The 23,329-nt window shown below is 37.3% G+C and overlaps 1 protein-coding gene across 7 annotated transcripts in view; it reads left to right on the top strand.

Annotated features, from left to right (window-relative positions):
- The window catches only part of LOC150082055 (TBC domain-containing protein kinase-like protein), a 311,436-nt gene that overhangs the window by 128,654 nt on the left and 159,453 nt on the right, over window positions 1-23,329 (top strand). For all 7 annotated transcript variants that reach the window (XM_090379947.1, XM_090379944.1, XM_090379948.1 and 4 more), the window contains 2 exons: window positions 5,980-6,049; window positions 8,854-8,915. In XM_090379947.1, the coding sequence (XP_090236073.1) occupies window positions 5,980-6,049; window positions 8,854-8,915 (132 nt within the window). The remainder of the gene's footprint in view (window positions 1-5,979; window positions 6,050-8,853; window positions 8,916-23,329) is intronic.

Here is a 23,329-nt window from a genome sequence, read left to right as displayed (position 1 = left end):
AGAGGAGTGTTCTAATGTTAATAGTAGGACAGTGATATTCATACATAAGAGCACTTGACTACAGTTACAGCAGGCTGCCCTGTGCTCTTAGAAAACCACAACTGCACACAAAACTAATTGCTTTATGATCACTACTTTGGAAGCACAACTTGCTGAGTTTTCAATCATTGACTACTGTCTTCTCATTCTATCATGTTGGCTGCTTTTATAGAGTTTGATTTATAGCATGCAAAACAAACAGTGCTGTACAGAGACCTCTTTAATTTCAAGGTGAAAAGAAAATAGTCAGAACATAACAGTAATGTATATGTAATTATAACTCTCATTTGTCTAATGCTGTAATATTGTTTTACTGAAAAAAATTTATTTTACCTGGAATTATATTGAAGAATTCTTTACTTAAAAAAAAATTAAAAAACAAAATTCTTTAGTGCTTCTACAAAAAAACACAAAGTAGTAGCCTGGTGACTATGCATTTCCAAATAGACTGATTTTTATTTTTTAAAATAGAAAATTGAACTTTGGAAGGACTGGGCATTAGAGGAAATATTTAGAAAAATACTGTAGTAGCAGTAGTAGTGGCAGTAGTGGCATGTGATGCAAGAAAGCAAGTATATGAGCTTATGCAGCATTGGCCAAAAAAAAAAAAAAAAAAAATCACACCATTCCCTCCAATTGCCTGTCCAGTTCCTCCTTAAATTTATTCACCCTATCAACTTCCACAACGACACATGAAAGTTTGGTCCATCAATTAACCACTTGCTGGCTAAAGGCAAATTTCCGCACATCTATTCTACATCTGTCTTTTCTTAATTTGAATTTATGCCCCCTTAGGTTCGTAATCTGAACAAGTGGAAGAATTCATTCAGAATTCAGCGTGCTCAACCCATTCAAGGCCTTATACACCTCAATCAGATCACCGTGCAGGTGTCTAGTCTCCAGCCACTGCAATTTGCAGAACTTAAGCCGCTCTTGGTAAGAGGATCCCTTCATTCCCCTCACCAATCTTGTTGCCCTTCTCTGTACACACTCAAGTAAATCTACATCCTTCCTAAAATGAGGCCTCCAGACCTGTACACAGTACTCGAGGTGCGGCCTGACCATTGCCTTATACCTTAAACACCTCCTTCTCCCTGCTAGCAAAATTCCTATATATATCATTCACAAAACCCCATGACCTGCCCTGGCAGCCTGTCTGCATTGCTCAGAAAACTTCATATCTGACTGCACAATTACTCCCAACTCTTTTTCATTTTCTACCACCTTAAGTGTGGTATCACACAGTTGGTATGTTTCTCTGGGGTTACTTCTACCCATATGCAGTACTTTGCATTTGTCAAGGTTAAACTTCAGTTGCCATTTCTCAGCCCATCTGCCCAAATTTTCTAGATACTGTTGCAGTAGCACACTGCCATTACTGTCATTAACAACCCTGCCAACCTTTGTATCATCTGCAAACTTCGACATTAAGCCTGATATACCTTCATCAATATCATTGATAAATATACAAAACAACAGTGGACCTAACACCGAACCCTGTGGGACTCCACTAATAACGTTAGTCCACGAAGAGCAGCACCCATTGATTACCACCCTCTGTCTTCTCCCACTTAACTATCCTTTTATCCATTGTAGCAACTTACCCTTAATACCATTCTGCTCCAATTTGTACAATAGTCTTCTCAAAAGCTTTCCTGAAATCCAAATATATGATATCAAAATTATTTTTTGCCTCCAGTTCCTTTGTAACCACATCATAATATCCTATCAAATTTGTCAGACAAGACTTTCCCTTAACAAACCCCTGCTGTGTCTGAATTATTGCTGCAGTCTTGTCTAGATGATCCTGCAATGCATCTTTAACCAGTGACTCCATTATTTTACCCGGAACAGAAGTTAAACTAACTAGTCTGTAATTACTGGTGTCACCCTTCGATCCCCCTTTGTGAATTGGGGATACATTTGCACATCTCCAGTCTGTGGGAACCTCCCCTGAGTCCAAGGATGCTCTCATAATTATGGCTAAGGGTTTGCTTAGTTGCTTTGCCACCTCCTTTAATATAACTGGATAGATCCCATCCACCCCAGGTGCTTTTCTTATGTTTAACTTCAACAATTTCTTCTCCACTTTGCTTTTAGTTATTACGAAATCATTAAGTATCCTGCTACAATTTGATAACCTTCTGCCATTTTCAAACCTTAATAATTCCTCATGTGTGAATGTAGATGCAAAAATACTCATTCAGTTTGTTTGCTATCCGAGCAGGATCATCAACAGTTGAACCATCGATGTCAAGTGGACCAATCAGATTCATCCCCTTCGTTTTAGAGTTTATATAAGTAAAGAAATCCGTGCTGTTTTTCTTAGCATCTTTTGCCAAGGATTTCTCGTAATCTGCCTTCGCCTGCCTACCCTCCTTTGTGACCTGATTACAGACAAGCTTATATCTGCTATGGGCTTCTGAGTCGCTTGAAAATTTATATGCATCCCATGCATTTTTCTTCTCTGTTACAAGTCTCATTAGTTCATTAGATAACCATTTAGGCCTAAACCTTGAACAATATTTCTTAATAAGTATGAAACTTTTAGTAGCATCCACGATTAATTCCTTGAATGCTTCCCACTTAGAATTTACTGTTGGTAACATCGTCAGTTGATCCCACTGTACAGAATTTAAAACTGTCGGAGACCACTGTACTCACCTTTACGGAATCAAAAACCCTTTCATATACCCCTTATGGTAATTAAATCTTTAAGTAAATCCCATATCAGTACATTGTGATCACTGCCACCTAGTGGTTCCTTTATCTGCATATTCTTAATACACGAATGATCACTGCTGATAACCAGACCAAGAGTATTACTTTCTCTGGTTGCCTCTCGAACATGCTGCTGCAGAAAACAATCATCCAATAAATCCACAAAATTCTGACTAGTGTGTGACTGACCAACCCACAAATTCCAGTCAATATCTGGGAAGTTAAAATCCCCCATTATAAGACATTCCGATTTACTAGCCCACTCTATTTCTCTGTACAATTGTTCATTGTACTCATTCGAGTCATTAGGCCTATAACACACTCCTACTCTTATTTTTGCTTTCGCAGTGCTTATGTCACACCAAACTGACTCAACAGTGCACTGTTCATCATCTATATCAACTGGATGCACTTCTTTTGATTTTATGTTTTTCTTAATTAACAGCATAACACCTCCTCCCTTTCTATCCTGTCTGTCCTTTCTGTACACATTGTACTCCCCAAATTCCAGTTCTGCATTCCTTATATCTGTGTGACACCACGTCTCTGATATCCCAACAATATCCGCCTTTGATGTCTTGACCAACACTTCAAATTCATCAAATTTATTTACTATACTTCTAGCATTGGTATACATGCAAGCATACATGCTCCTACTCCTATTCCTAGTTACCCTAACACATCCCATATACCCACCTATTTCAGGATGACTGCCATCCGTCCCTGAAACCCCCAACACCCCACGCTCCAGGTCGCTACTTATTCTAATAGAAGTTGTGCAAGAATCACCTTCACCTCTGCCTACGGCTACTGTTAAACTATCAGTCCTTGTATCCCCCCCCCGAACTATCAGTTTTCCGACCCACTTAACACTGCCTCGGGCGGCGCCTCCGTAGCCAGGTGGGAAGGAGCAGCAGTGCATAGCACACGCTTCTTGATTAGACCGGGGTTCGAGCCCGTCACCACCAAATACGGAGAATGCGGAAAGGTCAGGGAATGACCACCGCATATCCCGGAGCAATATGGCCTTAGTTGCTAATGCTCCTAAAAACCAAATAACAAACAAACAAACAAACACTGCCTCGATAGCATCAGCAAATATTCTTGCACCCTTTCTATTTAAGTGTATCCCATCCCTATAGAAGCAGTCTCTCCTGTTAACAAGTACAGTCAAGGCTAAAAAAAATTCTACCCCTTGAGCCTTGCACATTCTTTCCAGGGCCGAATTGATCGACACGGCTCTCATCATATACTCCCTTCTATCGTGTCTGGGCAGAATTGCAAACACTTTCAAATTCAACCCTAATTCTTGGCTTTTGTTCAACAGTGATCTGTACTTGTTAAGTAATTCTGCCGGTCTCCTACTCCTAATATCATTAGTGCCAATGTGTACAACTATATCACCTTTTGTGCCCTTAAAAGATGATATCCGCTCTACAACATCATCAGCCTTTGCTCCTGGCAGACATACCCTGGTCCTGTTCCACCTATCCTTTTTACAAAGCAGGTTTCCCGTTTCCCTGACAATAGAGTCACCAACAACTACTAGTTCTTGTGGGACCAGCGCATTCTGCCTTGGGGGGGGGGTTGCCTCTGTGTTGCGTGATGACCAAGTGCAAGCTCTGGCGTTGATGTGGACAGCTGAGAGCCTGATGGGCCCCTCAATTTAGATCTTTCGAGGGCATCCACCCTGTCTTTCAAACTCTCATATAGGCCCATAACAATGCTTAGTTGTCGCCTAATTTCCTTACACTCCTTACATCGCGCGCACACACAGACATCCCCTATGGCAATATCACGTTCCGTTCCAGAGAGTTCGGCAAACATTTCACAAGTCACACATTTTTTTAAGCTCTGATGCGTTGGAGAATCGCCCCCCCCCTCAGTTCTCCTCCGAGTCACAGCACTCCTGCCACTTTGTGCCTGTTGCTTTGCTGCTCTAGTTTGGGGCATGATACTTTAAATTAATAAAATCAATAAATTTAATTAATTAAATGTCAATACTACGCTATCTAATAGAAACAGTGAAGCGCATTACTCTATAAATTATACGTTCATCATCATCATCATCATCAGCCATTTTCAATCCACTGCAGGATGAAGGCCTCTCCAGCAACTTTCCAGTTCCTTCTGTTTTGAGCACTGGCCATCCATTTATTACTCAAAAACTCATGAATTTCATCTATCCATCTCCGCCTTTGTCTTCCAGGTTTTCTTCTAGCTCCTCTTGGGTACCATTCTGTTATTTTCTTAGTCCATCTGTCATCATGTCTTCGAGCTATGTGTCCTGCCCAAGACCATTTTAGTTCTTTAGTTTTGATAAGAATGTCCTTTACTTGAGTTTGCTGCCTAATCCATGTGTTTCTCTTCTTATCTAACAGTCTGATTCCCAATATAATTCGTTCCATTCTTCGCTGTGTAGTTCTTAGCTTCTCTTCCATTCTTTTGGTGAGTGCCCAAGTTTCACTTCCATAAGTCATGGTGGGGAGTATACACTGGTTCATTATTTTACGTTTCAGACAAACTGGGATATTGCTCTTCAGTATGTGACTATATTTCCTGAATGCTATCCATCCAAAATTTATTCTTCTCTTGACTTCCAGCCATTTATCATTATTACAGCTAATAACTTGTCCCAGATAAGTATATGACTCCACCTTTTCAATTACTGCTCCTTCAATCATTATTTCCCTTTCCGTGGCATACTTGTTAATCATTACTTTTGTTTTAGCTATATTCATCTTTAGTCCAAAATCCTTACTAATTATACGTTAGAGCTACCTAACTACCTCAATTAAAAATTTGAATTCCCTACCACTATATACAAAAACAATGGCTGCAAGATTCGAACGAAATAACGGTTTTACGTATATTAAGCATTACGTATATCTACAAAAACTGTTTATCTAAATTAAAATAAAAATAACCAGCGTAACTATAAGACTACGTATTAAGTACAATATAAAATAACAATTATGTAAATAAAAAGGCAAACGCTTATCGTTTTTTTGGAGCCTGCAACTCGCAACTGTAATTTTTAAAGAGAGTCAGCGCCCTCTCTATTCTTTACTTAAATTCTCTATTCTTTAAGTAAAGAATTCTTTAGTTAAAAAAAATTTAAAAAACAAAATTCTTTAGTGCTTCTACAAAAAAACACTAAGTATTAGCCTGGTGACTATGCGTTTAATAATAGGACTGATTTTTATTTTTTTAAAATAGAAAATTGAACTTTGGAAGGACTGGGCATTAGAGGAAATATTTAGAAAAATACTGTTATTGATTGGCCTTGGTAAGTAGACAGTTATATATGTTATTTCAGTTTTACTTATAAAAGTTTGTTCCTCTTAGCACATCTGAGCGAGAGAGAGAGAGAGAGAGAAAAACAAAACTGTTTTCATCTTTCTCTTTCTGTGCATGCTTGTCTTTCCAGTACTTTTTGTTAGTAGTAACTCGCCTAATTTTGAAGTTGCAGTTTTTTTTTTGTTAATTATTTTGAGATCATAAAGTGATTAGTTTTAAATCTAACTTCTGAAAATTCTCTTCACCTGTTGAAGGACTTGAAGTTGAAATGTTATACCTTTGTTAAATTACGAAGGTGATTTATTTATTTTTAATTTATTTTCTTAATTTACTGGAAATAGTTTATTGGAGGCTACTTGTATAGTGTGGTGTTATTTTTTGAATAGACTGTTTAGTAATTTCTGCTGGATAATATTTGTTTAAAAATCTCTCAAGTCATCAGTGAAAATTTGCAGTATTTGTACTTTCTTCACCTCTGATAACATTTAAAGGTGAAGAAAGAAGTACTATCGAGATTTATAGTTTCCATTCAGGAGTAACTAGATTTATAGTTTCCATTTAGTGGTATCCAGATTTAAAGCCATCAGTAGCATCTAGATTTGTAGTTTCCTTAGCATTGGAAACATCAGGTTCTCCATCTTTTGGTAGTACTTTTTCTTCTGAACTAAAATTAAGTTATACATATTCCTGACGATATTTATTTTAAAAAGCTTATCTCATTTGCTACTGCTTCTATCCCCACCCCAAAAATTCTTGACTTTACAAGAACTATTCACATATTAATAAAGATTCCTTTTTTGCTTATTGATTTCATTCTTCACATAAATATTTGGTTTCTGTTTTTGCATTTCCCACAGATATATTCTTTGTTCTTCTGAGTTATAGATTTCAGTTTTCCTTTTCCTTTTTGCAACATTTGTGGCAAACAGTTTACTTACAGTCATTTACAGTTTGATTTTAAGTTCATCTTCTTCATTCATCAGCCCTTTTCTACCCTTTAAAGTAATCTTTCTTTGATTCAATAAACTGAATGCTGTCTTGTCCTTCTGTGTTTTTTAGCCTGCAGGCCTTTGACTGCTACAATGTCTGCAGACCACAAAACATAAAACATACAGTAGGACAAGGCAGTATTCAATTGAATTTCCATTTCTAGAGCCATGTCACTTCTGCTGTGTTAAATACTTGAAATTTTCCTTTGCATTACTTTTCAGTCTTTGGCTTTCTTTCCATTCTTCCTTTTCAGTCAATCAAAAATGATATTATTCAGAAATTCAGATCAAGTTAATAAGTTTTCTCTTTTTTTATTCTCTCTCTCTGCATCCTTTTACCTGTCAGAAGTATTAAGAGAACTCTGAGTGGGTAAAAAAGTTAAGGAGAAAAGGCCAAAATAAGTAGAGATAAAAAGTCACTTGCATCACACATCGGAGGATTTCCAGATATAAAGAGTATCTTGCATTATAATTAAAATATAATCTTATCCAGTTTTTAATTACATTAACTCTTTGCAGTCCAGCATTATTTTCACTGTCTTCCCCATGCGGTCTGTCTCTATCAATCAAACAAATGACTAGTTGAAATGTGATGTTCAAAAATTATTTTCAAGTTTACATGAGCTAATATATAAAACAGCTTGAAAAAGCAGTTTAAAACATATTTCTTTCTGGAAGAAAATATTCACAAAACTTTTCATCCAGATAATTGACAATGTTTTTTACTTTAGAACCCATACTTTGAATTCCTTGTTTGTCCTTTTGTGGGTGGGTAGAGATGCAGCATCCAAAATATCTGCAGTTATCTCTTCCTGCTAAATGCATTCTTGAAAAATTTAATTCTGTCTGTCCATTCTTCAGAACAATATTTCTTTATATCAATTTTTTCATTTAGTACCATGTTAACAACTCCAAAAATTTCCTTAGTTTATTTAGTGAAGCCTAAACCCATTCACACTATATGGAACAGGCAGAAACTATCTTATTTGTAAGAGTTTCCTATTTTCTCCTCAGTTTCTTCAGAAAGGTCTAACAATTTCTCAATTTCACCATCAGAAAGGCCTAGCAATTTCTACACTTCACCATCAGAAAAGCCCTTTATTAGATCTTGAATGCATATCTATTTATTTAGTTTTTCAGATTGTTTATATGAAGTATGAATAAATGGCAATACAATGGGAAAGCAATTTCAAAATCAGAAACACTGATGGTTGTGCTGGTTAAGACAGTCGGACTTCAAAACAAAAAAAAAAAAAAAAAACACTGCCTGTTGTTAAAAATTGAATATAACAGATTTAATGTTTCAGATTCTTTATATGAAGTATAAATAGATCACAGTAAAATAATTGAATCAGTACAGTGGGAAAACAAATTTCATAATCAAACTGTGATGTCCTTGGGGCCAACAACGTCGAAAACATCAGTTTTTGATTAGATGGCAGTACATTAATTGTGCCAGTACAGCTGAAAAAAATTCCATAATCAGAAACACTGATGGGCATTCTGGATGTGACATTGGACTGGAAGTGGAATTTTACGATGTCACACCCAGAATTACATTGGACTGCGAAGGGTTAATAAAACTTCAAGTTTATTCTCCTATTGTACTCATATTACTTTTTTCCCTTTTCTCTTATTATACTTAATAATTTTCTTTTATACTTAATAAAATAAAGAATAATTTTCTTTTATTACACTCTAGTTTTAGTTCATTATTATAAATAAATTTAAGTGTTACTTATTCCTTTGTCAAATAATAAATCATCCTGACTGTATTTTGTAATAATGAGTTTTTATATTATAGATTCAGGGCAGAATATATTGGCATCACTTGCTGCAGATCATGATGCCAGCCAAGCATTAAAGGTTGGTAAAATTGTAGCCATTTAAATACAATTTGTGTGTCTGTGCCTTGAAATGTATTTTATTACCTTCGCTTTGCAGGAATATTAATATATAAGTTACAACTGTAGCTGAGTTGTCACTGTGCAGGAACATGTTATTACTCAGTTTGCATGATTAAATCCTTGTGATATGACAAAATATTGTATTATTTTTGTGCTCTGTCATGTGAACTCCTCTGTCCCTAGGTTGTTGTTCTGGAGTATAAATAAAAAAATTATTTATTTAAACTGACTCAGTTTAATTACAAGTGACAGATTTATTAGGTATATCAACCTAATAAATCCGTCACAACTTCCTCTCTAGCCCTCAGAAAAGTTTCAAGTCATCAGGGCACAGGCTCTACAAAGTGGCAAATGCATTCCATATAGACACTGACCCATACAGTCTCAATTGCATCCTAATGTTGTCTCAGATTATATGGTACTGGATTTCTGCCATGAGCAGCTGATTCTGCCTCATCCCACAGATGCTCAATCTGTTTAAGATCATGTGGCTGAGCAGGTCAATGAAATATGGTAAAGTCACTTGCACATTCCTTGAACCATTTCTGAATGACTGTGTCTTGTGGCATGGTGCATTATTTTTCTGGAAATAACTGTTTATTAGTTGAATAAACTATGAGCTGAGTATAGGGATGCACCTAGTCAGCAACAATATTCAAGTAGTCTGTGGCATTTGTATGTAGTATTAGGGGAGCTAATGTGTGCCATGAAAACATTCCCTACACCATCACCACTAGCCTGATCACCACTAATGTTAACACTTGGCACAGTTTGATTAATGAATTAACTGCAGCATTAATTCATGGAACAACTGGAACCAGGATCTGTCAGATGACAAGAACTGCTTTTCCCTTCTCAAATGTCCAGTATCAGTGTTTTCATGCATACTGCACCTATGGCTGATTATTTTTAGCTGACAAGAGTGGAACTTGAAGTCGTCTTTTGCTATACCCCATCTGTGATGGGCTCCAACATGGTGAGTGTTCTGATATACTCCTTTGCGTATGATTGGATGTATGGAGCTGTCATTTGACCAATGGTATCCTTCTGTTAGACTGTGTGATTCTTTTTACTCTCTATCAGCATTTCACATCAACAAGCTGTCTCCAGCTATAGGACTGTTATTGGCTGGATAACTTCTGATTGGACCAGAAAACACTCCAGCTGGGTGGTAATGTTTGTGGGTACTTGCACTAGTATGTCTATTGCTGACTTTATACTGTGCTGACAATTACTTAGGTCATGCTGCTGACCTTGCACACTTGGTTCTAGCTGAATTGCACACACACAGGAACACACACACAATCCCCTGGCATTACAGTGTTCTGATTAATTTTTCCAAATTTGAGTAAAAATAATAGTTATAAGCAAAATATACTTAAAGCAAAGCAGTTAAGGGCAAAAAAAAAAAGTTAAGGGCAGTGAATGAATCTCTTGGAGAGTGGCATTTTTTACACTAAATCAAAATTTTCACTTAATGGGTTATACAAAACTGTCAAGAAACTGTTCATCTTTTTATAAGATTTACTATATATAATTTTGATAAAATAATTTTTTATCAAATTTTAACAATTACTTAATCAAAAATACATAATCAGTATTTTTGCATGTAAGCCAGTGATCATTTTTTAAAGCTGTATAACACTGCAAGCTTTAAAATTATTATTACATTAGTAGATTTCTCTCTTTGATTAACTACTCTGCATTTTGAAAAAATTCACTGATGTTTTCTCAGAAAAGGGTGTTTTTGAATCATTTTCTAATGCTGATTTCAAAAATGACTTCCGTTTGCTTCCATCACATCAGGTTTCTTCAAAAATCATAAAAGAAAATTTGATTTTTCACAAATTTTTATTAATTTTGGCAGAATTTGTGCACTGACATTATAACAAAATGCTACTTTTATCAGACTTTTATATTTAAATACATGTTGAAAATGAAATACATGTTGTAAAATGTCCACTGTTAATCCATGGAACAACTGAAACCAGGATCTGTCAGATGAAAAGAACTGCTTTTCCCTCCTCAAATGTCCAGTATCATTGTTTTCATGCATACTGCACCTATGCGTCAGTCGGCCAAGAGAACAGTCGGTGGATTTTTGGCTGCTCTAAAGGGATAAGTATTTTTAATTTTTACCATATTATTTGTTAATTAACATACTATATTGTGTTTTACAGAGATATTAAATAGGTTTTGTAGCGTTTGCTAGCTGTTATTTTGAATTTAACTAGCGATTTTTATTTTTAGCGGTGTTGGCGCCAATATTATTGAACTAGCTGCCGTATTGTAGTCGATAAGAAATAGCATAACATATATATATATATATATATATATATATATATATATATCTCGAACAGATAGCGTGAGGTATAGAGTAAAACTAGATAGTGTAATACAAAGCACTCAATTAGGAATCTGTTAGTTTATTATAGTATTATCAGTTAATCATATTAAATTTCATTGTTAATTAAACTGTATTTAAACGGAAATCATGACACAGACTAGCGAGAGTACTGTGACAAAAAATGTGCGAAATGTGAAATGTTTGCTGAACTTTCTAAAACGGGACATGATCTAGCCAAGAAGGATGTCTGTGAGTGTGTGTGCGTGTGTGTGTGCGTGCGTGCGTGCGTGCGTGCATGCGTGCGCGCTAAATGCCTAGAGTGTCAAGAAATTAGGCACCAACTCAGCGTTCTGATGGGTGTCTATGAGAGTTTGAGGTGTAGGGTAAATGCTCTCAAAGAAATTAATGAGGGCCCATCAAACTCTCAGATGCCCAGCTCAATGGCAAAGCTCACTCCTGTGCATCAGGCAACACAGAGGCAATTTCCAAGGCAGAATGCACTGGTCTCAAAGGAACTAGTAATTGTTAGTGACTCTATTGTCAGGGAGATGGGGAATATACCATGTAAGAAGGATAGGCAGAACAGGACCAGGGTATGTTTGCCAGGGGCAAAAGTTGATGACGTTGTAGAGCAGTATTATCTTTTAAGGAAACAAAAGGTGATATTGTTGTACACGTTGGACTAATGACATTAAGAGTAAGAGATCTGCAGATTTACTGAACAAGTACAGGTCAATGTTTAAAAAATTTCGCAAGTTAGGGTTGAATGTGAAAGTGTCAGCAATTCTGCCCGGACACAATAGGAGGGAGTATATGATGAGAGTCTTACCGATCAATATGGCCCTGGAGAGATTGTGCAAGGCTCAAGGGGTAGAAATTTTTTCAGCCTGGTCTGTGCTTGTTGACAGGAGAGATTGCTTCTACAGGGATGGGGTACACTTAAATAGAAAGGGTGCAAGAATATTTGCTGATGCTATCGAGGCAGTGTTAGGTGGGTCAGTAAACTGATAGCTCGGGGGAATACACAGGCTAAAAGGTTAACAGTGGCCACAGGCAAAGACAAAAGTGATTCTTGCACTGCATCTATTAGAATGAGCAGCAGCCTGGAAAGCGAGGCACTGGAAATTTCCAAGACACCTGAGAGTCGTAGTGGGGCAAATAAATACATGGGCTGTGTCAAGGTAACTAAGAGTAGAAACAGGTGCATGTATACTTACATGTACACCAATGCTAGGAGTATAGTAATAAATTTGATGAGTTTGAAGTGCTAGTCAAGACATCAAAGACAGTATTGTTGGGATATCAGAGATGTGTCAAACAGACATAAGTTGTGCAGAATTGGAATTTGGGGAGTACAATGTGTACAGAAAGGATAGACAGGACAGGAAGGGAGTAGGAGGGCTTATGCTGTTAGTTAAGGAACACAGTGCATCCAGTTGATGTTGGTGGACAATGCAATGTTGAGTCTGTTTGGTGTGACATAGCACTGGGAAAGGAAAAATGAGAGTAGGTGAGTGTGTCAGAGGCCTAATGAATCTGATGAGTATAATGAGCAATTGTGCAGAGAAATAGAGTGGGCCAGTAAATCATAATGTCTTATAATGGGGGAATTTAACTTTCCAGATATTGACTGGAACTTGTGGTTTGGTCACTCACACACTAGCAAGATTTTTGTGGATTTATCGGGTGGCTGTTTTCTACAGCAACATGTTCGAGAGGCAACCAGAGGGAGTAATACTCTTGATCTGATTATAAGCAATGATTATTCATGCTTTAAGAATTTGCAGATAAAGGAACCACTGGGTGACAGTGATCACAATATACTGATGTGGGAATTACTTAAAGATGTGTTGGCATCTCCTTAGCCAGGTGGGAAGGAGCAACAGTGCGTAGCACACGCTTCTTGATTAGACCGGGGTTCGACCCCGTCACCACCAAATATGGAGGATGAAGAAAGGTCAGGGAATGACCACCGCATATTCCCAGAGCAATATGGCCTTAGTTGCTAATGCTCCTAAAAAACCAAACAACAAACTTAAAGATGTAACTACCATCAAGGCTAAAGGGAAGGGTTTTTGTTTTCATAAAGGTGACTACAGGGATCTCAGACAGTTTTTAAATTCTGTACAGTGGGATCAAGTGATGATGCTACCAACCTTGAATTCTAAATGGGAAGCTTCAGGGACTTAATTTTGGAGACTACTAGGCTTGGCACCTCCGTAGCCAGGTGGGCAGGAGCAGCAGTGCTCCTGCCCACAGTTCGAGCCCGTGACCACCAAATACGGAGGATGCGGAAAGGTCAGGGAATGACCACCGCATATCCCCAGAGCAATATGGCCTTAGTTGCTAATGCTCCTAAAAACCAAATAACTACAGCTACTAGGCTTTTCATTCCAACTAAGAAATACTGTTCAATGAATTAGGCCTAAATGGATGTCAAATGAACTAATGAGGCCAGTGGCAGAGAAGAAAAATGTACGGGATGCATATAAAGTATCAGGTGACAGAAGCCTATAGCAGATATAAATTAGTCTGTAATCAAGTCACAAAGGAGGTTAGACAGGCAAAGGCAGATTGTGAGAAATCCTTGGCAAATGATGCAAAAAAAACCAGCAAAGAGTTCCTTACTTATGTAAATTCTAGAAGGAAAGGGATGAATCAGGTTGGACCACTTAACATAGATGGGTTGACTATTGATGATCATTTAAACATAAAAAAGGCACCTGGGGTAGACAGGATCTATCCAGTTATATTAAAGGAGGCAGCAAAGGAAGTAAGCAAACCCTTAGCCAAAATTATGAGAGCTGCTTTGGACTCAGGGGAGTTAACCATGGACTGGAGTTTCGCAAATGTATCACCAATTCACACAGGGGGTTCAAAAGGTGACACAAGTAACTATAGGCCTGTTAGTTTAACTTGTGGAATCACTGGTTAAAGAAGCACTGCAGGATCATTTGCAGTAATAGTTAAGACACAGCATGGTTTTTTTAAAGGGAGGTCTTTTCTGACCGATTTGATTGGATACTATGATGTGGTCACAAAGGAACTGAATGCCAAAAATAATTTTGATATCATATACTTTAGATTTCAGGAAAGCTTTTGATACCGTTGCATATGGAAGACTGCTGTACAAATTGGAGAGATATGGCATTAAGGGTAAGTTTCTACAATGGATAAAGGTATGATTGAGTGGGAGACGACAAAGAGTGGTAATCAATGGACACTTCTCTTCTTAGACGAATGTTATTAGTGGAGTTTTTCAGGGGTTCGGTGTTGGGCCTATTGTTGTTTTGTATATTTATCAATGATATTGATGAAGGGATATCAGGTTTAATGTCCAAGTTTGCAGATGATACAAAGGTTGGCAGGGTTGTTAATGACAGTAAAGATAGTATACTACTCCAACTGGATCTAGATGAGTTGTTCAAATGGGCCGAAAAGTGGCAACTGACGTTTAACATTGACAAATGCAAAATACTGCATATGGGTAGCAATAATCGAAGAGAAATGTACCAACTGTGTGGTAGTACACTCAGGGAAGTGGAAAGTGAAAAAGACCTGGGGTAATTGTTCAGTCAAATATGAAGTTTGCTGAGCAATGCAGAGGGGCTGCCAGGGCAGGTAATGGAGTCTTGTCAATGATATATAGGAATTTTGCTAGCAGGGACAGGGAGGTTGATTATCCCATTATACAAGGCAATGGTCAGGTCACACCTAGAGTAGTGTGTACAGGTCTGGAGGCCTCATTTTAGGAAGGATGTAGAGTTGCTAGAATGAATACAAAGAAGGGCAACAAGATTGGTGAGAAGAACAAAGGGGTGCTCTTAGCAAGAAAGGCGTAAGTTCTGCAAATTGCAGTGCCTAGAGAGTAGGTACCTGCAAGGTGATCTGATTGAGGTGTATAAGGCCTTGAATGGGTTGAGCAAGCTGAATGCTGATGGGATTTTTTCTCTTGCTCAGATTAAGAACCTGAGGGGGCTCAGTTCAAATTGAGGAAAGACAGTTGTAGAATAGATATGCGAAAATTTGCCTTTAGCCAGTAGGTAATTGATTGGTGGAACATACTTCCATCTTTTCTTGTGGAAGCTCAGCCTAAATAAATTTAAGGCTGAGCTGGACAGGCATTTGGAATTGAATGGAGGGGCGAAATGGGAGAGTTTTTTTTTTTTTTTTTTGTCTGATGCTGCATAAGCTTGCTTTCTTGCATCGTATGCCTGTGCTAATGCTATGCATGAAATGCACCCATGCTTGTCTCATTTTTACCCATGTCCATTTTTGCCCAATTGATCCATGTTTATTTCCATATTAATTTCCATTTATTTCCACATACCTTTGAGACTCCTCTTTGATGAGCCAATAACAAGTCTGTGTAGGATTGTAACTAATTCCTAAGTAGTTCATTAAGTCATTTATATTAGTGCAAAAAGCCATTATATATATTTATATTACCACACTTTTTGAGAGATGCGGGTTTACCCACACCTCTTATTTTAAAAACTGATCTTTGATGGGTCAAATTTTTTTTTTTTTTTTTTTATGTTTTTATTTTCTTGCAGATCCTTTTACTTTATATTTCCTCTTCAGCATCCAGCAATAGTCTGCCATCAAGTTGACATTCCACCTTCTCTTGAACCTGATCTCCATATGTTTGATGTTCTAGTGAAACCTCTCACCCTGTTCTTCAATAACACTTCCTAGTTTTTCCGGGAAGTAGTTGATGTGGGAGTGTAAAAATTGTACTTTGACTCTCATATTCCAGCCCAGTTTCTTGAAGTTTGCCAACATATTTTCATCTATATTCTTGTAGTCTGGATCCTTGCTTTACCCTAAGAAATTATTTGTAACAGACCTGAAGCTAATCCTTGCCTGTTTTTCTCTTTTATTCATAGTTTACTCAAAATCTGTGTCCCTCATCAGTTTATGAATTTGAAGTCCAACAAAAGTAAGTTATTTTAGCTTCTCTTCTTGGGTCATCAATGGGAATTTAGTACAGAGGTAGTTGAAACAGGGCCCTTCCTGAGGTAAAGTTTTCTCAAACTGTTTCATCAAACTCAACTTGATGTGCAAGAGTGAAAGAAGGACAGTTTTGGGGTCTACCTGTAGTTTATGAACTGTTCTTTGATACAGGTAACAAACTTGCCTCTCTTTGGTCAGACTTTGACATCCTAGGGCTTATTCCTTGCCCACCTGTCCCACTCACACAAAAAGCTAGGCATTTTTGTGTGAGTTGGCCAGTTTACTGTCCAATTAACATGCGTATTACTTTAAAGTCAGCACAGACCAACCAACCAACCATGTTCTTTATACTTATCATTTGTCAGCAGCTTATTGAAGTTCTCATATGTTTCTTTCATCTTTCAACTTCACAGAGTGGGCTCTGGAATTGACCCATATTTGTTTCCATTGTGTTTTTGACCCATATTTGTTTCCATTGTGTTTTTCACCCATGTTTGTCCCATTTTTATCCATGTCCCATTTTTGCCTAATTGATCCATGTTTACATCCTTCTTAAAATTAGGCCTCCAGACCTGTACATAGTACTCAAGGTGTGGCCTGGCTGCACTGCTCAGAAAACTTCATATCTGACTGCACAATTACCTCCATGTTTTTCAGGCGCCTCCGTAGCCAGGTGAGAAGGAGCAGTAGTGCATAGCACACGCTTCTTGATTAGACCGGGGTTCAAACCCGTCACCACCAAATACGGAGGATGCGGAAAGGTCAGGGAATGACCACTGCATATCCCGGAGCAATATGGCCTTAGTTGCTAGTGCTCCTTAAAAAAAAAAAAACCAAAAAAAAAAAAAAACCATGTTTTTCATTCACTACCACCCTGAGTGTAGTACCACATAGTTGGTACATTTCCCTGGGGTTACTGCTACCCATATATAGTACTTTGCAATTTGCCTCTTTAATGAGTCAATAAAAAGTATGTAGGATTGTAACTCCTAAATAGTTCATTAAATCATTTATATTACTGCAGAAAACTATAGAATCATCCTCAGTAAAGTAGGGGACTAGTTCTTGTTCTCTGTGTCTGTACCATGAGAATTATGGTAAATTTGAGATTATGGTAAATTTAAATCTCATACCAGATCATGCTGTGAAAACAGTTGAGGACTGAACTCAATGTCTCCAGGCATATGTAGACTTCAGTTTCATCTTCAGAGCCGACCGGGCTAGCCGAGTGGGTAAAGTACCTACCCGGCAACCCAAAGGTCGCGGGTTCGATTCCCGCCTCGGGCTTGGATCAAAGTACTGCAAAAACCTTGGGAGGTGCAATATGGCCACAGAAGCCGATGCGCCAACAACTACCAAATCAAAAAAAAAAAAAAAAAAAAAAAATCATCTTCAGAATCTTCACTTTCAGCATCTCTGCTGCTACGTTCTCTAATATAAGTAGAGGTCATGGAATTGGCAGGCTATCTCCTTTTGGGACTACTCTAATGGCAGATGGAATATTAGGATGCACAATGCCCTTCTTACTCTTTGCATTGTATCCATCTACATTAACTAAGCAAAAGTACCAGTCATCACAGTGGTTTGTAGGCACCTGCCAAATTATGGGAATTGCAGATAGCATAGCCTTTTTTTTTAACCATTTTTTCCAAAGTCTCAGTGCTTTAGCATAAGTTTTGAAAACTTTATGTGGAGCCCATTGTGTATCTTGGTCACAGAGTTTCATCCCAAAATAATCACAATACACATATTTTAAATTCTGTAATATCATGTCTTTGCTTGAGGACTTACATAACTTTCACAAATATAACAAAATAAGTTTTGAATTGTTCAAACACACTTGCATGAAGACATTTTACTCATTTTTCAGCACAAGTTTGACACTATAACCTCAAAAATAAACTGGGCGTACACTCATAAATACTGCTGCATGGAACTCTCAAGGTTGAGATACAATTGACTGATGGCAGTGTTGCCAACATAAAGGTTTAGTTTACAAATTCCCAGCATTTACTCCAAACTTAATACATTCAGTAATACAACTCATGACATCAGCTAAAGTGATTTGTGAAAAAACAGTATGTGATAGGGAAAAAAAAAACATTTCTGAAATCGGCTTGAAAAGCTGAGTTAAAAACAGCTGTTAGTTTAAAACATTTGAAAACCATGTGGAGTGGTGTTATTGATTGGTTGGTATGTTTGCAGATATCTCTCTTCCCTCATCATTTTCTCCAGTTCACTATGTGGAAAAGACTTATTTGCTCCACATTCACTTTTTAGTTCTTCGCTTGTGTTCTTTGCGGTGAAGTTAGAACTGGGGGGGGGACAAATTAACTAAGAGGGGAAAGAGTTATCTGCTATATGATCAGAAGCTTTGCGTTAGCCAGCAAGTTTTAATTGTGGTTGGTGGATGGAAAATTCAGATGCAAACTGGATTGGAAGAGGAAAACACAAAGGTAGTGTGTTTTTTTTTTTTTTTTTGTTTTTTTTTTTAAATCCCTCTTCGGAGATCATTAAAGTACTAACATTTTCTCTCAGGGTAAGATTGAAATAGTTCTATCCTTAATAAATTAAATTGCTTGAAAAGTGAAAGAAAATAACATGTGCAACTGAGAAAAATTCAACAAACCAATTCAAAACAAAGGATTACAAGCATTATTTATTTCTAGTGAAAATGAAAATTTCTGTTACCAAAATCACAATAGATAGTGAAGTTATGTTAATAAAACTGTGTTAAAAACATATGATCTTTTGAAAGTTATTACTGTAGTTGCATTATTGTAGATTATTTATTTAAAATATTTTTTATCACAATTATTAATCTGGTGTAAATATGGGTGTACAATTATGTACAGTGGACGCTGCTTATTGTGATTACATTACATTTATGAAAATTGATTACATTAAGCAGCTGTAAATTAAATGTAGGGAATTTTTATTGATGAAATATAAAAATTTGTTTATTTTACCAAACTTTATTTATCATCCAGCACAGTATATATACTACTGTACATGCTGTACTACAGTATAAACACATCAACCAATTTCATTGTCAAAATTAAAAAAAATACATTTAAAAAACAACAAATACAAAAACACATTATAATAATGCTGGCCTGTTGTTTTAAAAATCTCTCCAGTGTTTATTGTTTAAAATCCTTGAATTTAAATTTTCTCTACATGCATTCTTGTAAACTGTACAGTAATTTGTAGTCCCCATTTTCCCCCCTTATTTAAAACTACCAACAGTCTGTTCTGCTATTCTTTATGTTCAGCAAAACAAACATTTTCCTTCACAATGAGTTGCACTGGTATTGCACTACTTTCAAACTAATGGCTTTGCTAGAAGGTTAATCTCCCATTTATTAAATAACTACAGACAGTCTAAAAACAATAATGCTTGATTTACTATTATTCTGTTTTTGTTAAATTTAATTATTTATTCCCCTCTATATCTATTCTTTGGAACAGCCTTCCTTCAAATGCTTTTCCTTAAAATTTATAATAATCTGCAGATATTCAGGTTCATGTTTTATCCTGCTTTGAGAGTATAGTGGTTTCATCACTTGGTATTAATGTTAGTAGTGGCAAATGATGCAAGAAAGCAAGCTTATGTAGCATCAGCCAGAAAAAAAAAAAAAACCCTTCCCATTTCACCTATCCATCCCGTCCAACAGTTCATTTAGTTCTTGAATTTATTCTAACTATCCACTTCCACAGCAGCAAAAGTTTGTTGCAGCAATCAACCACCCATTGGCTAAAGGCAAACCTTTGCACATTTATTCAGCAACTATCCTTCCTCAATTTGAATTTATGCCTTCTCTTGTGTGTAGTCTGAGCAAGAAGAAAAATCCCATCAGTATTGAACTTGCTCAATCCATTCAAAGCCTTAAATACCTCAATCAGATTGCATCACAGGTGCCTAGTCTCCACATGCTGCAATTGCAGAACTAAAGCCTTTCTTGGCAAGAACACCCCTTGTTCCCCACATCAATCTCGCTGTTCTCTGATTCTGCTCCAGCAGCCCTACAGTCTTCCTAAAATGAGGTCTCTAGAAATGTATGCAGTAAAGATGTGGCCTGACCATTGCCTTATACAATGGGATAATCACCTTATCCCTGCTAGCAAAATTCCTGTATATCATTGACAAAACTCTATGATCTGCTCTGGCAGCCCATCTGCACTGCTCAGAGAATTACATATCTGACTCCACAGTTACCCCAGGTCTTTTTCATTTTCCACTATCCTGAGGGTAGTAGTATTAATGGCAAATGACGCAAAAAATAAGCTTATATAGCATCAGAAAAAAAAGAAAAAAAAAACCAACACTACATAGTTCACCCATCCATACCCTCCAATAATTTGTCTAGTTCTTCCTTGAATGTATTAAACCCATCCACTTCCACAACAACAGATGGAAGTCTGTTCCAACAATCAACCACCCACTGGCTGAAGGCAAACTTCCACAACCATCCTTGCTCAAATTGAAATTATGTTCCCTCATGTGTATAGTTTCAAGAAGTGGAATAATTAACATTCACCTGCATGGCACCTGCAGGCAGATCTCAATCAGATCTCCCTGCAGGTGCCTAGTCTTGAGATGCTGCAGTTTGCAGAACAGAAGCCTCTCTAGGTAAGAGCATCTTTTTTTTCCCCTTTCCCAGTCTGGTTGCTATTCTCTGCACCCATTCCAACAGATTTACATCCTTCCTAAAGTGAGGCTTCCAGACCTGTACACAGTACTCAAGATGTGGCTAACCATGGCCTTATATAACTCATACTTATTGTTAACTTTCGTGATAACTTATCGTTATTATGACTGTCATTAACCACCCTATCAACCTTTGTATTATCTGCAAACTTAGAATTAAGCCTGATTTACCTTCATCAGTATCATTGATAAATATTGAAAATAACAATGGATCCAGCACTTAACCCTGGGGAACTCTACTAATAACATTAGCTCATGAAGAGGAGTACCCATTGATAACCACTCTGTCTTCTTCCACTTAACCATTCCTTTTCCATAGCAGTAACCTGCTCTTAATGCGGGTATATGATGTCAAAATTATTTTTTGCATTCAGTTCCTTGGTCACTAAATCATAGTAACCTATCAGATTGGTTAGACAAGATCTCCCCTTAACAAATTCACACTGTGATTGCAGTATAATTGCATCCTGTCCAGATGGTCCTGCATTACTTCTTTTACAAGTGATTCCATTATTTTCCCTGGAACAGATGTTAAGCTAACAGGTCTATAATTACTGATGTCACCTTTTGATTTCCCCCCTATGAATTGAAGACATATTTGCATATCTCCAGTCCAAAGGGACTTCCCCTGAATTCAAGTATGCTGTCATAATTATGGCTAAGGGTTTGTTTACCTCCTTTGCTGCCTCCATTAATATAATTGGATAGATTCCATTCACCCAAGGTGCCTTTTTATGACCGTCTTCAATAATTTTTCCTCCACTTTCCTTTCAGTTATCACAAAGTCATTTAGCTCCTTGTTACAGTTTGATAAATGTCTGATATTCCCCTTCCTAAAGAGGATCCAGCACTTAACCCTGAGCAGGGTCATCAATAGTTAACCCATACACATTAAGTGGCCCAATGTGATTCAACCTCTTCCTTCTACTTTTAATATAAGCATAGAAGTGTTTGCATTCTTTGCCAGAGACTTTTCATAATGTGCCTTAGCTTGCCTAACCTGCTTTGTGACTTGATTACTGATTAATTTATATCTACCATAGGTAAAAACCTATGGTAGATATAAATTATCCTGTATTATCACCTGATAATTTATATGCTGCCACTTGTCTCAGTAGTTCATCTGACATCCCATTTAGGTGTAAGCCTTGAACGGTATTTCTTTGTTGGTATGAAAAAGCCTTGTAACTTCTTTGATTACTTCCCTCAATACTTCCTATTTAGAATTGGCTGTTGGTTACATCATCAGTTGGACCCACTGCACAGTATTTAAAAACTGTCTGAGACCAGACAGTACACTGTGATTGCTGCCATGCCTCTTTTACCTGCAGATTCTTTTTTTTTTTTTTTTAATGCATAATGAATCACTGTTGATAACCAGATCAAGAGTAGTTCTTCCTGTTGCCAAAGCTAGAGTAGTACCTCACAGCTGGTACATTAAATTGTGATTACTGCTACTCATATGCAGTACTTTTCATTTGTCAGTGTTAAACATCAGTTGCCATTTCTCAGTTTGCCTCCTATTTTTTCTAGAACTTGTTGCAGTATGGAGTCTTGTCAATGATATACAGGAATTTTGCTAGCAGGGATAAGGAGGTGATTATCCCTTTGTATATGGCAATGGTCAGGCCACACCTTGAGTACTGCATACAGGTCTGGAAGCCTCATTTTTGGAATGATGTAGAGTTGGTAGAACAAGTACAGAGAAGGACAGCAAAATTGGTGAGGGGAACAGAGGTGTGCTCTTACCTAGAAAGGCTTAAGTTCTGCAAATTACAGCATCTGGAGACTAGGTGCCTGTGATGTGATCTGATTGAGGTGTATAAGGCTTTAATGGTTTCAGCAGGCTCAGTGCTGATGGGATTTCTACTCTTGCTCAGATTACGAATCTGAAGGTGCATAAATTCAAATTGAGGAAAGACAGTTGTAGCAGTTGTAGGCTAGATGTGTGGAAATTTTCCTTCAGCCAGCGGGTAGTTGATTGCTGGAACAAACTTCCATGTGTCGTTGTGGAAGTTGATAACTTAAATAAATTGAAGGTAGAACTGGACAAACTTTTGGAGTAAATGGATTGGTGAAATGGGCGAAGTTTTTTGTTTTTTTTTTGGCTGATACTGCATAAGCTTGCTTTCTTGCATCATATGCCTCTACTAATGCTAATAGCATACCGTCATTACTGTCATTAACCGCCCTGCCAACCTTGGTATCATCTGAAAACTTAGACATTAAACCTAATATATCTTCATTGGTATCATTAATAAATACAGAAAATGACAATAGGCCCAGCATCCAACCCTGGGGGACTCCACTAATAACATTTGTCTACGAAGAGCAGTGTCCGTCATTAATAACTCTCTAT

Source organism: Mastigoproctus giganteus, chromosome 8 (assembly GCF_048544385.1).
Source record: "Mastigoproctus giganteus isolate SK-2022 chromosome 8, ASM4854438v1, whole genome shotgun sequence".
Taxonomy (NCBI): Eukaryota; Metazoa; Arthropoda; class Arachnida; order Uropygi; family Thelyphonidae; genus Mastigoproctus; species Mastigoproctus giganteus.
Note: the sequence above shows the minus strand (reverse complement) of the source record. Positions and strands in the feature narration are given on the sequence as shown.